The sequence below is a fragment of the Podarcis gaigeae genome, assembly GCF_964106915.1.
Source record: "Podarcis gaigeae genome assembly, chromosome: 12".
NCBI classification, from domain to species: Eukaryota; Metazoa; Chordata; class Lepidosauria; order Squamata; family Lacertidae; genus Podarcis; species Podarcis gaigeae.
The window spans coordinates 28,022,316-28,040,273 of NC_139688.1; the positions used below are offsets into that span (position 1 = coordinate 28,022,316).

At 44.1% G+C, this 17,958-nt stretch overlaps 1 protein-coding gene across 2 annotated transcripts in view; it reads right to left on the bottom strand.

Moving 5' to 3' along the window:
- The window catches only part of CALCR (calcitonin receptor), a 144,327-nt gene extending 127,371 nt beyond the window's left edge, over positions 1-16,956 (bottom strand). Inside the window, exon 1 of one of the 2 annotated variants that reach the window (XM_083705354.1) lies at positions 16,543-16,956. Coding sequence is in view for 1 of the 2 variants with exons in the window: in XM_083705353.1 (XP_083561479.1) it covers positions 16,543-16,551 (9 nt within the window). In the remaining variant the exon portion in view is untranslated. The remainder of the gene's footprint in view (positions 1-16,542) is intronic. The other variant, XM_083705353.1, reaches the window with a different exon arrangement.
- Between the last annotated feature and the right edge of the window lie 1,002 nt (positions 16,957-17,958).

Consider the following 17,958-nt stretch of genomic DNA (forward strand, 5'->3'; position numbering starts at 1 on the left):
AGAGAAGACGACAGCAATGGGTGTTTTCAGCCACAAGCTCTCATGGCTTTCCCTCAAACAGGGGCTTAAATCCAAAACACCATCAGCAGCAAGACAATGGGAGAGGACAAAAGCACCCCTTTTACCAAGGAAAGAGCCAGGATCAGACAAAGGAAGGATAGTCATCCCATTGCAACCATCAGCCAAACTCCATAACCCAGCGGATGAAAACAGAAGCCATAGAAGTCTTACGGTGGAATTTACGATCCCATACAGACAACAGCTTAGATCTCAGGTTCTTGCTCCAACTTGATCTCATGGAAGGGATCCTTTTGTGAGGGGAAGGACCTCTTCCATGAATGCCACTCTCTTTCTGTGAATGGAGCAAAAGGTAATTTAACTGGGGTATGACGGGGACAATTCACACAGAGCTTTATTTTTAAATGTTTGTTAGGAAATGAACACCACATAAAATGGAGGTGCTTCTCTCACCTGTCCTACTCTTATGAGACATTAAACATTCATTTATGGTGATCAAAAGAAGAGAAGAGGAACACTTCTCTGTTCAGCTGGGTTTATTAATTGAGAAAATGAGAATGAAACGTGCATCTCTTATGATGGACTGAATGTTTCATGGAGAAACAAGCTATTCAAGGACTCTCCCCCTTAGACATATGAAAAACAATAGGACACAGTATTAGATTTAGGGGTTTTAACCATTCTCTATTATTTGACCCACTTTAATGTAACTTCAGAATACTGCTACCCTTCCCAGCTGTAAAAGCCACCTGTAATTTCTATTTGCTTAAGTGTAGCTTTTATAGCTTTCTGTATCTACTGCATCCATTTTCTAATTGCCATCAATTTGAGCAGCAAGGGACATTCTTTAAAAACCTCAAAGCCAATTAAACCAGAAGTTCTCTCTTTCTATAATGTCAGGATCCATGTTGTCATACACACCTTTTACAGCAGCTGAATGCCTAGTTCCAAATGGAACTGCTTGGAAGCAAAGCAGTGCCAAGCACTGTATTGTTTTCTATGGGGCCAGCCTATTTTCTTTCTTTAAGCTGTAACAATTGGCAAGAAAGCAGCTGACCAACTAAGGTCAACTAAATTAGAAGCATTTAAGATTCTGCTTATTTGTGGCATCGTAGCACTTAAGGGCTCTGCGTCATTATGAATTTACCAATAGAACTCCACTGCAGCCTTAAATGCTTTTGATGCAGCTGGCCAAGTTGCCTTCAATTAACCAGTGCAGCTGAGCCAACAGCATCTGTCCTAAGAAAAATAATAATTTTGGAATTATTCTAGGTACCACTGAATATTGCAGTTTAAAACAGATCAAATTGCATTGCTCTGGAGCAAACAACGATAAGGACAAAGTGGTCCGGTCTCATTTTCCTTTTCTTTTTTTCAATCAAAGCAGCTTTGACTGAAGCAGCAGTATACAGGAAGGTGATGTATTTAACACTCCCCCACAATACCATTTCCTTGTGCAAAATAATCCCTCCCCTCCAAAAAAAAAAAAAAAAAAAGCTGGTATTTTCCCTGGAGGAGAAAAAGAAAAGCACAACGTAGGCGAATAAGCAAATTGTCTACTAGTGGGATGAAAGAAGGCAATTACTCTGGCAAAGCCTTGGCCCAGCTTTAGTAACATATTTAAAAAGAGGTGGGGAACTGGTGGGCCCTTCAGAAGATGCCAGACTATAATTTCTATAATCCCTGTTCATTGGCCACGCTGGCTGTGGCTGATGGGAGTTGCGGTCCCAAGACACCTGGAAGGCCACAAGTTCCCCTTCCCTGCTTTAAAGAATGAAAAGAAGTACAATACAGGTCAGCCAATACCATACAAATTGGAAGATGCAGCACAGCAGACATCTACTGTGCCTAAGAATGCCATTTAATGAAAAGGTTACTTAAGTTATTTATCTTATGGTGCCTAGACTCAGTTAACCACTGGTTATTGTTGTTAATAATACAGTCAGACCTTGGATCATGAATGCCTTGCGAGTTGAATGTTTTGGCTCCCGAACGCTGCAAACCCAGAAGTGAGTGTTCCGTTTTGCAAACTGTTTTTGGAATCCAAACGTCCAACGGGGCTTCTGCAGTTTCCAATTGGCTGCAAGAAGCTTCTGCAGCCAATTAGAAGCCGCACCTTGGCTTCCGAACATTTTGGAATTCGAACGGACTTCCAGAACGGATTCCATTCGACTTCCGAGGTACCACTGTAACGTTGTTGCTGTTTATTAGATTTCTCACCCACTCTTCACCATAAGATCTCAGGGCTGGTTATAGCAATGTGAAAAATACAATATGTAGGTTACATACTTAATTCGTTCCGGAGGTCCGTACTTAACCTGAAACTGTTCTTAACTTGAAGCACCACTTTAGCTAATGGGGTCTCCTGCTGCCACCGTGCCGCTGGAGCACGATTTCTGTTCTCATCCTGAAGCAAAGTTCTTAAGCTGAAGCACTATTTCTGGGTTAGAGGAGTCTGTAACCTGAAGCGTATGTTACCTGTGGTACCACTGTACGGAAATTGAAAGAATAGAGTGGGTCCTAAAAACACACATCTCGGGTGTTTGTGACCAGGGTAAAGAGGGGTGTCTTCAGCATAGGAGGAAAACCATAGAATGAACGTGCCAGTGAGGAAGGAATGAAGTCCTTCACAAGACTTAATCTCCAAGAAAAGAGAGCTCCAGCAGTAAACTGCAGGACAGAGTGTTCTCTTCAACTAAGAAAATGCCATACAATTATTATAGCTCGACTGCCAAGAGGGGAAGATGTGTGGGATATAGGCATCACAATTCTAGCCTACCTATTAATGAAGAGTATTTTTAAAACTTCCCTGACACTCTTTTATAAGCCTATATGTAAAGCTAATGCTGTCAAGACAGAACCTGAAATGCGGATATAACTCCAAAAGAAAAGGTGGGGCCAATCTTTCCTTCTGCAACAAGTGCTGTATGTGTGATGATTATCCATCTGGTGGACAGAGATTACTGGTCCGCACACTCAATGCAAAGAGCTTCTGCTGACTCTTAAAAGATCAAAAGAGTTATTGGAGAGGAGCACTGACAAGACAGAGAAGCTCAAGAAGAACATAGGAAGTTGCTTTTTACCAGGTCACCTATTTATCCATCTAGCCCAGTCTTGTCTACTAGGGATTTCTACTAGTACATGTGTCATCTTCCATTCTGTCCTGTATTTGCCACATGCAGCACTGTTTCCATTCTACTACAGTTTGTCTTGCTGTCTGCTGGAGCAAAATTTTGTGATTTGTATAATTAATTGCGTAAACTATGGTTACCATTATGTTATTCCACCCCATTCATTTCAGTGCAAGGCCAAGCCAATGAGCTGGGTATAATTAATTACATATCATTTGCCGATTAAAAGCAACCATAACAGCAAATGTCAATTGTATCCATGGATTGATTTCCATTGCAGACATAGAAAGAATAAGCAAACATTGTTGATTTCTGCTCCTGTTTCTATTTTCGTAGGAATTCTCTCAAAACCTTATTGTCTATTCTGACTGGTAGTGGCTTTCAGCAGCTCTCTCAGGCAGAAGTCTTTCACACTACCTGCTATCTGATCCTTCTAACAGGAGATATCAGAAATGGAACATGGAGCTTTCTACAGGAAAAGAATGTGCTCTGTCACTGAACTATGGCCCCTCTGCATGTTATAACTGTTGTTGAGTCAGCTCCATCCTAAACTTTGTGGGCAAATTTTAGGATAAGGCTAGAAGAGTTCTAGTTACGCACTTTGTGTTTTATCCATTTTTAAATTAAAAGCAAGTAAGTAGGCAAATTCCACCTCAGTTTCCTTCTCTTCTCAACCCCACCTAACTTAATCATTTTCTCCCATTTATCCAAATACAGTGGTACCTCAGGTTAAGTACTTAATTCATTCCGGAGGTCCGTTCTTAACCTGAAACTGTTCTTAACCTGAAGCACCACTTTAGCTAATGGGGCCTCTCGCTGCCACCGCGCCACCGCTGCACGATTTCTGTTCTCATCCTGAAGCAAAGTTCTTAACCCAAGGTACTATTTCTGGGTTAGTGGAGTCTGTAACCTGAAGCGTCTGTAACCTGAGGTACTACTTTACAACATTTACTTCAGCTCAAGGCATTGCCTAACAAAAAGGAAACACACTAGAAACTACAAATGAATTGAGTACAATGCACCAAGCGCTGCTCCCTCTCTATAGCTTTCAAGACGGCTTGTGCTGAAGGACCCTTCAGAAAAGAGCACCCTTGCATAAATAAATAGAAGTAGGAAAGCAGAAATATTGAAATCCAGCCCATTTGTTAAATTATTGTTAGAACATGTTTCCAGCGCTCAAGATGATTGTCAGTAAGTATAATGCGTGCCACAAATACATATTCAATCATTGTTTCAATGATACGTTAGAAAAGCATAAGCAACCAGAACAAACAAACAAACATGAACGCAACAAATTCTAGAGTCAGTAGCCACATGCCTTCTGAAACAGATACCTTTTACAACTTTTATGGAAGTCCATGGAAAAGGAGCAACCTCACATCTCTTTGGGGAGAAGGTTCCAGGACTTTGAGGCAACTGTGATCAAGATCCTGGTCCTCACAGAAGACAATGTTGTTACCTCCAAACCTGAAATTACTTGGTCCAAAAAACCCCCACCACAACCCAGAATAGCTACCAAGGGGGCTCATGCATGCAAAAGCAGTCTCAACTATTTTAGCAATGGCTTCTATTTGCTTTTACATGTTTTTACGTTGTTACATGGTGCCCTGGCGTTTTGCGAGAGAATGGTATAGAGCTACTTTTATAATCAAACTATAAATAGGCCCAGGCTGTGAAAGGAAGCATGAGTCTTCTGAATTCATCCTGGAATTAAACAGGCAACCAGTATGCTTGCTGCAAAAAAATATATATGCTCTTGCCCTCCAGTACCCAGCTTCATATTGAACCAACTGTAGTTCCAAGTTGTCTTTATGAGCAGGAGCCCTACATGGGGTACCAACAGTAGTCAATCTTAAAAGTTATGAAAGGATATGTTCACATGGTGAGACCCCTCCTTTGCAAGAATTATGCTTGCTTAAGTACCGGTAACTTAGTGTTGCTTGAAAAGAATCTCAGTTATAGAAGCCTGTAGACAACTCATCACTCATTATGTTCCAGCCATCACTACATACTTCTTTTGGCCCAGCATGCCGTTTTGTATTTTACAATATGCCAGATTTATATTTATCCTTATCATAATCACTATCACCATCTGCTATGGAATGCTTACCAAAACAATGCATGCCACTCAATCCTTGAAGGGAGAAATAGCTTGCCACCAGGCAAGACTTGTTTTAATGTAAATTGTGAGCCAGCTTCTTTTAATCTAACAGTTTAGGAGACTCTAAGAGAGCTACATGACTAAACATGATATGGCAAACAATTTAATGCATATGGCCTCCCTCCAAAGAGTCCTGGGAACTGTAGTTTGATACGGGTACTGATATTTGTAGCTTTGTAAGGGGTACAGTTTCCAGGATTTTTTTGGGGGGGAGCCATATGTCACGGTCCGGTTTATGGGCGATCGAGGTCCCGGCTGGGGACGTCAGGACTGGGGGCAAGATAGTGGGGTGGGAGAAGGAACAGGGGTCCAGAAGCCAGGAGTCAGGAAGCCAAGAGTCGGAGGGTCAGAGAGCCGGGAGTCAAGAAGCCAAGGGTCCGAGGGTCAGGAAGCAAAGAGTCAAGAAGCCAAGGTTCAAGGATCAGGAAGCAGGAAGCCAAACGCAGCAAGGCAGGAAGTGTGTTGTTGTGGCAAAGAGCCAAAGGGAAATGCTGACCTTATATCCCTTCCCAGCTCTTGCCACCAGGTGCTGTGAGTTACCAATCGGCCTCACCCTGTGAGGCTGTTCCTTGCCTCTTCAGAACAAACTTAGGAAGGCCCCAGTCCAGCAAAGTCCTATTGGTCACAGGGCCTGGCTCCTGCACGCACACCTGACACCATATGCTTTCAAAGTGACCAAAGATGCTCTAAAAATGTTTGTGGGAGTAACTGTATCAGGTTTAATATGAGAAGATAAGAAGAGCCTGCTGGATCAGCATCCTGTTCTCACAGTGGCCACCCAGATCCCTTTGGGAAACTCCCAAACACGTCCTGAGCACAAGAGCACTCTCCCCTCTTCTGGTTGCCAGCAACTTGTATTCAGAAGGATTACTGCCTCCAACCACAGAGGCAAAGCGTATAGTACTCATGTTTATATTCTCAAAGGCCCCTGCAGCGCAATGCCCACTTCATTCCAGCATGCCTATGCTAAACCATCTTCAACAGCTGCAACCACCATACCTATCGCCTGTGTCAACTTCAAGGTTCCTGCTCCTCTAATCCTCTTTTTTAATGCTCTCCTTAATCTCTGACAGCATCTCTTCACTCCTATCTACATAAACACCTTCTCTCTCTTAAACCTCAAGCTTACCCTTTGTTGCTTTCGCCCACTTTTGTGTCTCTGCGTTTCTCTGTTGCCACTTCTTCCTCCAAAATCCTGTTGAAGACCCAGCACAACCTTCTCAAAACAGTGCTCCTTAATTCTCTGCCACCTTGATGATAGCCTTCTAGCAAAGGTCTGTGTGACTTCTGCCTTACACAGCACCGAGAAATCAGCTGTTGTTGTTTAGTCGTGTCCAGCTCTTCGTGACCCCATGGACCAGAGCACGTCAGGCACTCCTGTCTTCCACTGCCTCCCGTAGTTTGGTCAAACTCATGCTGGTAGCTTCGAGAACACTGTCCAACCATCTCATCCTCTGTCGCCCCCTTCTCCTTGTGCCCTCCATCTTTCCCAACATCAGGGTCTTTTCCAGGGAGTCTTCTCTTCTCATGAGGTGGTCAAAGTATTGGAGTCTCAGCTTCAGGATCTGTCCTTCCAGTGAGCACTCAGGGCTGATTTCCTTAAGAATGGATAGGTTTGATCTTCTTGCAGTCCATGGAACTCTCAAGAGTCTCCTCCAGCACCATAATTCAAAAGCATCAATTCTTCGGCGATCAGCCTTCTTTATGGTCCAGCTCTCACTTCCATACATCATTACTGGGAAAACCACTGAGAAATCAGCTAGATCTAAATAAATACCTAATAGTTGCATGTTCTCAGTATTGCCACACTATTGAGGTGTTTCAGGTGGGGAGGCAAAAATCTCAGCCTTCTCTCTTAACATCTGTTTTATTTATCATTTGAAATAAACAAACTCCCTGAAACATAATTAAACATATTCAGCATCAGTGACTAAACAAGCGATGCAGAGAATTACCCAGGTATTCAGCTCCATCTCTTCACCTGTAAAAGTGAAATCTGATGTGTTCTCAGTTCTTATTGTAGATGATTAGCTGGGGAGCTAGATTCAGCAGTACTGTATTCATTATGGATGGCTGGAAGATACAGAGAATTTAACCTTCCTTTATTCCCAATAAAATTTACTTGGATGGGAACTGTTGCTAATGTAGATGTTCTTGCTAGGATTATCCCTACAATGGGCTGCTGGTGGCGCTGTGGTCTAAACCATCCAGTCTCTTATTGGAAGGTTGGTGGTTTGAATCCCTGCAACGGGGTGAGCTCCTGTTGCTCTGTCCCAGCTCCTGCCAACCTAGCAGTTTGAAAGCACACCAGTGCAAGTAGATAAATAGGTACCTCTGCGGTAGGAAAGTAAACAGTGTTTCCGTGCGCTCTGGCTTCTGTCACGGTGTTCTGTTGCACCAGTAGCTGTTTAGCCATTCTGGCCACATGACCCGGAAAGCTGTCTGTGGACAAACGCCGGCTCCCTCAGCCTGAAAGTGAGATGAGCGCCACAACCCCATAGTCGCCTTTGACTGGACTTAACTGTCCAGGGGTCCTTTACCCTTACCTTTTACCTTTATCCCTACAATATTGTTAGCCTTTAAATTATGTCCCTAGTGGCATCTGGCTGTGATCATATGCATTTTTTTACTGGAAATCATATTCCATGAAAATCAACAGTACTTACGTTTAAGAAAGCCTGTTTTAATCTGGAGTGTATAATTCAGTTTCTTAAACCATCATAAATAAAAGGATGTTTCTTACAAGGAAGCACTCACCTTTGTCCTGACTACTGCCCAAAAGAAACAATTCATCCATGAACTATATGTTCACTTACCCCATGATGAAAGATAGTAAAGTTAATATTATCAATTCAGCATCTCATTCTTGCTTTGAAAATGCGGAGGTTTAAGTAAGTTCAGAGGTAATTATCCCAGGATAGCCAGCTGTGCAAACTGGCTGAATGAAAGGTTGGTAATCAGGGTATTTAATATAGAGTATTGTTAACCATTATTGAGTTGTTTTATCACTTTCAGAGGCATGAAACTGGGTGATTGGCTAACCTCTATAAAGCTGTTGCCATATGTTCTTGTTCATGCCAACCCCTGCCTTTTATGACTGTGGATACTGTGTTGGATAAAGATCAAGGAGACAATTTCAAATCTCTGCTTAGCCATGAAACACAACCATGTGTCAGTTACTTTCCCTCACTTTAGCATACCTTACATGGTTGTTTTGAGGATAACTTTTTTTTTGCCAGGTGCAGGGATTCCCCTGAACTACTTATAGAATGGAAGAATAGGAACATAAATATAACCAACGTTATAACCTCTGTGGCATGGCAGTGAGTGGAAAATATAATTTATAAGTGGCCAAATGTATCTTAAGGCTGCAATCCTGTATCTACTTTCTTGAGAAGAAGTTCCATTGAACTCAATGGGCGATCTTCTGAGTAGTGTTGATTAGGGTGGTGCTGCAAAACCTAATCTCTTTGCAATACCTGGTAGAATCTGACTCATGTCACCCTCACAAACAAATGAGATCAAATATCACCGCAGGGTTGCTCTGAAAACACTGCTTGAAAAGGCGAACATGTTTCATTTTTTTTCCACAGTGACAACGAGCAAGGTTAGGACTAACTGGTAATTGTAGTTTACTGCTCTAGAAAACTTAACATCCTCCATTACTATAATTTTAATAGCTACTGAATAAAGTAAAGGTAAAGGGACCCCTGACCATTAGGTCCAGTCATAGTTGACTCTGGGGTTGTGGCATTCATCTCGCTTTATTGGTCGAGAGAGCCGGCGTACAGCTTCCGGGTCATGTGGCCAGCATGACTAAGCCGCTTCTGGCGAACCAGAGCAGGGCACGGAAACGCCATTTACCTTCCCGCCAGAGCGGTACCTATTTATCTACTTGCACTTTGATATGCTTTCGAACTGCTAGGTTGGCAGGAGCAGGGACCAAACAACGAGTGCTCACCCCGTCGTGGGGATTCGAACTGCCGACCTTCTGATCGGCAAGTCCTAGGCTCTGTGGTTCAATAGCTACTGAACAGAGGGTGGTAGACCAGTCTAAGCATCAGCTCTGCCTAGCCCTCACCCATCACTGTGCCACAGCCCTGGAAATATTTTTTTTGCTCAGCCTCCTCCCCACAGCTGATCTTAACAGATGAAAAAGACACCTGTATACCTGATCATGGCTTTCCCATTAATTAGGCCCCTATAATTCAGCATGATTCTTCCACAAGTGTTTTTCCATATTTAACCTGAAATTCCTGCAAGCTACACAACGGTATAGCTTTAATATGGCACAATGTGGCTCTTAATTTTGTGGGTCAGCCCTTTGGCTCTGCTGCTATTTATGGAGAGTGGAGGTAGAGTCTAATTTCTTGTATCTAAAAAAAGGAAGATTGTGCAGTGATGAACAGAGTTGGGCAGTTCACAGGCCACACAGCCAAAACTTCAAGCATCACAGAGAGATAGCTGTTATCACCAAAATGCACTTTTCTTCATTTCCTCCATGGGCCTCAAAGATATAGGAAAAAACCCCAAGGCACATCCAAGAGAATTAATACATATATGTATTTTATACATGTGTGTGTGTGTGTGTCATTATTATTAATCTAAAACAGGGGATGCTAGACCCCAACCCAGAGGTTTGATACACCCTTCCAAGAATTTTTTTCCTGGAATGCCAAGACCCTACCAATTTTGGCAGCAGTGGTAAAAAGAAAAATGAATAAAGTAAACACAGCACTGGGAGGCCCAGAGAAGTTAACAGACCCACCCCACCTAATACTGGGGAGCCCCCTTTCTCCTGATAAGGTTGATCATTTGATTATTCGAAGATAGGGCAGTGGGTGGGGGTCCAGTGGAGGGGAACGCCTGCAAGAGTGTTGGGTGGCAACACCCAATGCTAGACTCTGGAAAGTTGACTAATAGTTTTTGGCTTGAGGGCCACATTCAGCCTTAGTCACCCCTACTTTAAGGTACCATTTTCTCTACCATGGGTATCTCCTAGTGAGAAAAGCTACAGTGTTTCACTTCTAGATAATATTAAGGGTGGTTTTTTAAAAAGGCATAAGATTCCGCCAAGGAAATCAAAATGGCAGCCCTACTTGCTCTGTTCAGAAACTGTTGCTATTTGAGCAGAGCCGGCCCGCCCATGAGGCAAAGTGAGGAAACTCCCCCCCACCCATGGCCTTTGATTCAAAGGTTGATTTGATTCTCTCTCCTTGTTCCCTGGCAGGTGGCAGGAGAGGAGCCATTTTGTGGTTCGCCTCAGGTACCGAAATGTCTTGGCTGGCCCTGTAATTGAGGCATAAGGTAAAGGTAAAGGTACCCCTGCCCGTACGGGCCAGTCTTGACAGACTCTGGGGTTGTGCGCCCATCTCACTTAAGAGGCCAGGGGCCAGCGCTGTCCGGAGACACTTCCGGGTCACGTGGCCAGCGTGACATCGCTGCTCTGGCGAGCCAGAGCCGCACACGGAAACGCCGTTTACCTTCCCGCTGGTAAGCGGTCCCTATTTATCTACTTGCACCCGGAGGTGCTTTCGAACTGCTAGGTTGGCAGGCGCTGGGACCGAGCAGCGGGAGCGCACCCCGCCGCAGGGATTCGAACCGCCGACCTTTCGATCGGCAAGTCCTAGGCGCTGAGGCTTTAACCCACAGCGCCACCTGCGTCCCTTCATAATTGAGGCATACTGGAGGTTAAATCCACAGAGAACAGAAGCTTTAAAGCAGCACCCCTCTGAGTTAATGGTATTGTTCTTTCTCTCCTGCCTTCCTCCTGCCAGGACTTTTTGGCGGGAAAATTATCTTTGAATGTTCAGAAGTAAATCATTTCCTTTGAAATACCCTCTCCTCCAAATTAGTCCTTATTGTTTAATTGTACCTACTGCTATTGGCAAATTAAGTCTATTATTTAACTGTCCCAATAGCTATAGGCAAGCAAGGGCATTTAAATCAAATAATGCGCCATTCTACTTATTTTTAAATGTTCCTTTTATGATCCTGCTGCACGTGCTTCCAAATGATTGCTTGGGGCTGCTAATGGGGCCCAAGCAGTTATTGGGTAGAATGTGTGGCAAGATTATAAAAAGAACCTTTTCGCACACAAAAAAGCAGAAGGGTCTTTGCTTTAAATATATTTGGAACGTGCTTCCAAGTAATTGCTTGGGCCCATTAGCAGCCCTGTTATGAGGCAACAGGAGATGGCTGCCCGACAGCCAAACTACACATTACGTTAAATGAGTCTTCGCACTTGCATCTCTGTGTTGTTACCTTTTTAAAGCAGCTGCTGGAGGTGGTGGCCGCAGTGCTGTGGTTGGGACTGTGGTGCAAGTGGGAGATCCGTACTCTAACATTTCTCTGGTGAAAATAGGGGTGTCCTAAGGGAAAGCGGGACATCCCAGGATCAAATCAGAAACCGGGATGGCTTTTGTAAATCTGGGACTTTCCCTGGAAAATGGGGACACTTGGAAAGTCTGGGAGGATGGAGACAAAAGTAAACTCTGTTGGCTCCACCTATCATTGGTTCTGACTTTTTTTTAAAGATATTTATTAAAGTTTCAAAAAAAGGTTACAGAATAAGAAAAAGAAGAAAAAAAAAGAAAAATACAAAGTACAGAAAAATAAAAAACAGTTAAAAACAAATCAATCTTTTCATGTCGTATCTTTCATTTGCTTGTTTCCCTGACCTCCTCACACCTCCCTTTTTTTGTATTCCAGTTCATTTAGTTAATTCAGCAAATCCTTTCCCTCCTTGTTTTTATCTTAATCCTTTACCTTAATGTACTATAACTTTGCATTCTCACCTAATAACAATCCATTTTTACATACTCCTTTATAACATTGCGGCTAAAACCACTTAACTTCATTCCGACATCATTCTAACATTCATTAATTTTGCAGTATTTATGTAAGTAGTCTTTAAATTTCTTCCAATCTTCTTCCACCGACTCTTCTCCTTGGTCTCGGATCATTAGTTCTGACTCTTCCTACAGTTGGCCCCCCTGCCTTTCACACCATAAAACTGCATACGTTCTCAAATGCAGAATATCAAGATGCTTCTAAAGAAAGCCACAAAGATCTGGGCTTTCTTGGATGGGAGAGGAAGTGTGTAACCTCAAATTTTCAGGGGGAATCCCAAGAGTGTGGGGAACACCAGAAGGTGTTGCAGCAGGCAAGGTTTTCCTATAGTCAATGTCAGTGTGGTATCTGTGGATCTATGAAGCGTACTCACTGTGTGAGGAAGACTTGCAGTGAGCCTTCCCCAATACCAGAAAACAGCAGGAGCCAAGAAGCAGTCAGTAGCCAGGAGGCAGTCAAGTAGCTGTATTTATTAGTAAACTACAGATCAGCTACTCAGCACAGCAGCTAGGACTTGCTACACAGGCAAGACCAAGACTCCAGCCCATTCCCACTCAGCTTTAGAAAGAACTATACCTAGGAAGAGGAGTTTCTACTACAGACTAGGCATGTCTCTTAAGGAGAGAGGCCACATTCGCCACAATCAAGCGGCAGATGTGAAACAAAGGCACATCTTATTCCCATAGTATATTCTTCTGAACATAGCTGTCTACCCCTATTTCCTCTCAAGATATGAAAACTTCTTCTCAGTCTGGGCTCTTCCTGCAGCACCAACACTCACACACAAACAAACAAACAAACAAAGTTTGAAGTCTGAATAAAAGTCCCAAAGCCAATCAATATCCAGTCACAGAGCAAAAGGTCTCCATTTGAAGAATGCTGGTTTTCTATCCTGAGTTTAGACATCTTACTTTGAAATTATCCCAGGCAGCCTCACCAAGAGACCTCATGATTAGCATCTTAGTGCAAAACAAATCACTTCAAAGATAAATAAATCCCTGTCCCTTTATGCTGTCACATTCTGCTTTTTATTCTTAACACTGTTTTGTTATGAGGTTCTTTTTTTAAAAAAGACACAAATTATGTCTGTTGCCTTGAGTTCCTTTTAACAGAAATGCAATTAGCAAATTTAAGAAACAATTAGCGTTCTAGACCAGAGACACATCTTGACATACACAAATGGAACACACTGTGCTCATTAGCCTGCATTACATTTACAGTACTTAAATTTGTAGAAAATTTGAAGGCTCAATTCGGATAAGCTCAGTTTGGATAAGTGTTAGTCTTGTAACACCTTAAAGACTAACAAATGAATGATGTCACAAGCCTTCATGTACATGAGTCCACTTCAGCAGATATAGAAAGTGTAGAATCTGTATCCTGAGATACAGATTTATGGGAACATGGCTGGAGTAAGGTTGTAAACAGTGAGGTCAGAAGGAAAGGAAATGCAGAAAACACAATCATTAACAGTGATAATTGAATCATAAACAGTGATCATAATCAACAATAGTATTGTGAATAACAAAGGCATCCTAGCATTGGAAAGCTAGTTAACAGAGACTGTGATAAAACAAAAACAAAGCACCTTTGTCCCAGTTCAAGCCACAGGTAACAGCACTGAGCCTCTTGATGGATTGTAATTCAATACTGTAGTTTAGAGATGTCAGGTTGCAGTGAGTGTTTAGTCCCCTAGATGAAATGCCACTCCAAGCCCCATGTAACTTTATAAAGAGAGTCTGGTATTCTCAAGAAGAGGTTTCTCATCTAGGTGTTTTTTCTTGAGTACATATCCTGTCTGTCTGCTTCTCTGTCCCATCTAGTTAATGTAATAAATTCTTGCAGGCAGGGATAATCTCTTTCCCACTATTTTTTCAGAAAGATAGTAACAAACGGTCATCTCACAGCTGGATCTCCCAGAAATACAATTATGGTTGTAGCAAGTAGTATAATTTTTAAGGATCAACCTTTGCTGTTTCTGCAGCTAGTGTAAATTTCAGAACTTATTTTCTTAGCAACAAGAAGAAATCAAAGTGGGAGAAAGTTTATTGAGCGGGACTCTCTTAAAAAAAGAAGAAGAAATTGTAGAACTTTATGAATAAGTTTGCATACCATCTACCGACATTATAGTAGTTTTGGAATAGAAATAAATACTAAGTGCCTTTTCACAGAGGAGAGATAACTTTATTAAAATAGCTATGTTATTTAAGAATTAATTCTGGACATAAAATACTGGGTTTATTCAGTGTCACCATCTATAAAACTATTTTTTTCCCCAGTAAGCGGAAAAACCAAGACAATGCAAGAAAGATCAGCTATGCTGAAGTTATTAACAGCCCCATAAAAACATCAAATGCAGAGAGCTCCAGAAGAATGCATTTCCACAAACAAGTCAGTTTTTGACAGACTGGAACAGTCCTCTACACCATATCCTAGACACAGGAAAAGAAGACTCTGTGCCATTTCTGCAGGGGTTAGGGAGGAATATGTATGGGCAAATTCAATTGTTAAACCCATTCTGTCCTCATTTCACTCAAGTCATCTTGCAAACAGCTACAAAGAGAACTAATATTTCTGGTAACAGTAGCAGGGACTCTACTACTGTTAACTGACACGAATGCCAACAAGCATATTCAGAGTATAAACACAAAGAGCAGCAGTCAGACACAGAAAAATGTGATAAGCCGACTACTGAGCACTGACATAAGGAGTCTGTGCAATGGAGCAAGTCCTTCATATGTTATTTTCACGGTAAGCAGCCAAGTGGGTCTGGTCCAGATGGAAAGGCAGAAAACAAACCAAGTAACTAAAAATCTGGTGGTCTGTGGTTGTCAGTGGCGTAGCGTGGGTTGTCAGCACCTGGGGCAAGGCAAGTAATTTGCGCCCCCTAACCCGTGGATTTGTGCCCCCTAACCCTACCCCCCAGATGTTGCGCCCGGTGCGGCCGGCCCCCCTGCACCCCCCACGCTTTGCCACTGGTGGTTGAACCAGGTTTTTGTATCCGATATAATAGGAAAACTCACAACTGCTCACACAATTCTTGCTCCTTCTAAAGCAATACTGTATATACACACACCCTTGCTTAGAAATCTGCTCAAATGCCATTTAGAAAGAAGGTGGGAATGGGGAAGCCTAACAACAGGGAGTCAGGATCACAAAAGGGGCTTTCCTTGTAATTTGAACACACAACAAAACACACATGTGGAATCTATTTGCCATTCAGAGAAATACCCAGATGCTAAATGCAGAATGATGCGAACAATAAAATGATACTATTTTAAAAAATGTAACATACTGACGCTTGCTAAGTGGCTGGAATAAATGTAATATAATAATAATCATCTTAGATGTGAAATATCGAGTCATTGTGCATTAACCTGGTGCCACTTAAATGTCCTGTGATTGGAGATTGCTTCCACCTGTAGTTTGCTCTGCATCTGTGTCACAAAAGCAAGATTAAAACTGCAAGGTTCAGCTGGGTCCCCCATCACCTAAGTTATGATGTCCTTCCTGCAACCTGCCCAATGCAGCCGTCGCTTTCTTCACTGCTGCCCCTGAAGTCTTCTTCATGGAGCAGTTCTAACTCCTTTTCATGAGCAACATTTAACACAGCTCCAACCGTGCCAAGCATTTGCTTGCTAATATTTCCATCTACATTCTACATTGGTGACTGCCTCCCAAGACTGTGGCTGCCATGCCTTGATTAAGCGTTGCAGAAAGATCAAGTTGTTTTCAACATGATTGGCACCTGCCTCCACAGATCATCTCCCCAGATGGATCAGAGTTAACATCAACACTGGGAAATCCTCACCCAAGTTAGACACCGAAGAGCAGCATCAAGGTCTGGGCATCAAGGCATAAGTTTCCTCAACAAAATCCACCCACCCCACTTCCAGGAGAAAAAGGTCAGCCAGGATCTGCAACAGCAGACTGCCTATGGACCTGCAACTATAGCCAACCAAGAACTCCCCCCTCTAGGAACTGACCTTAGAACAGTTTCCCCCCAGCTTGGTGCCCTCCAGATGTTAAGGACTACAACTCCCATCATCCTTGACCACTGACCATGCTGATGGGAACTGTACTCCCAAATCGTCAGGCTGGGAAAGACTGCCTTAGAGAATCCACCAGGCATCCTGATATCGTCCACATCTCCTTTATACCTGCAGATCCAGCTTCCTCAAAGGGAAACAGGCTCCCTACTAAAGAGCCCTCGTGCGACCAGGTAAGCTGAGGCAAAACGGTCTTCAGGTATACCTGAAGACTACCATTTGCTCCACTGCCTCTTTCCTGCACGACCGCTTGCGGCTCCCATCGCCGGCGTTTCCCAACATTAGTTCCGCCCCAAATAAACGAAAACGTCGAAAACTTGCGAGGACTCACCGCTCTCATGGATCCGCCAGGAGGGAGTCGGTGTTCTCCGGTTCCCCGCTGAAGCAGCTGGTTGCAATCCCGCCTAGGAAGCCGAGAGTCGAGTGGTCGTGGCGCGAGTTGGTTCCTTAAATCCCATACAAAGAGAGCGCACGGGGGGAATCGCCACTGCCAGCAGCCCTTGCTCCGGCACCCCCAGCCCCCAAGACCGACCAGGGGCAGAGATCAAGCCCAGCGGGTCTTCCCGCAGACTCGGCAGCAGCCCTTGCAGGCTCAAGCGAGCTGCTTGCACGCCCAGCCACCAAGCGGCCAGCGCGCAGCCAAGGAGGAGCAGCGCCTCCTCGCCCCGGTCCCAGCCAAAGAAGCCAGGCGCCGCTTGCGCTTTAAAGGAGCCGCACGCTCGGCGACGGGAGAGCGCTGCTGAATGGCTCAGGAGCTCGGCGAGCGGCCGTCACGGGGGCGAGAGGGGCGGGGGCTCCCTCGGGAAGAGGAGGGGGCCGAGAGCCGGAGCGCTGTTGTTCCCAGCACTGAGAGACGCCCCCCTTCCAAAAGTCCAGAACCGAAGGAGAAAGACAAAGGGAGAGCCTCTGAGCGCGTGTGAAGTGCCACACACACACACACACACACACACACACCCCTCCCCGAGTCAGAAACCACCTTGGCTCTCTGCAGAGCTTCCTTTCCAAGCCGATCAGAATGAAAGGATCTTGATCACACAGGAGGGAGAAACCAGCCATCTTTCATGGGGAGATGGAGCCAATGGCACCCCCGTGCCCGTACCCGCCCCAGAAAAAACAAGAACAAACCATTGAGTCCAAACTTACCTAGCAAATCCTTCACAAAGACAAATAGAGATTGTATTTGCAACCCTCCTGTTGCAGCCCTTTCTGCTCTTGCCTTGACACCTATCAATCAGTTGTTCCTCTTGGCAGGAAGACGGTGCCTGATGCCACCTGAATGGTTTGTATGAGTGTAGCCACAATTCATTTCACGCACACACAAAAGACTACCCAAGGCAAGGTTTAGGTAAAGGGACCCCTGACCATTAGGTCTAGTCATGGTTGCGGTGCTCATCTGGCTTTATTGGCCGAGGGAGCCAGCGTACAGCTTCCGGGTCATGTGGCCAGCATGACTAAGCCGCTTCTGGCGAACCAGAGCAGCGCACGGAAACGCCGTTTACCTTCCCGCCAGAGTGGTACCTATTTATCTACTTGCACTGGCGTGCTTTCAAACTGCTAGGTGGGCAGGGGCTGGGACCAAACAACGGGAGCTCAACCCGTCGTGGGGATTCGTACCACTGACCTTCTAATCAGCAAGCCCTAGGCTCTGTGGTTTAACCCACAGTGCCACCCGTGTCCCTAAGGCAAGGTATGCAGAAGGGCAAAACCATCATCATCATAGGAGAAAAGCATCACCGTGACACCACAG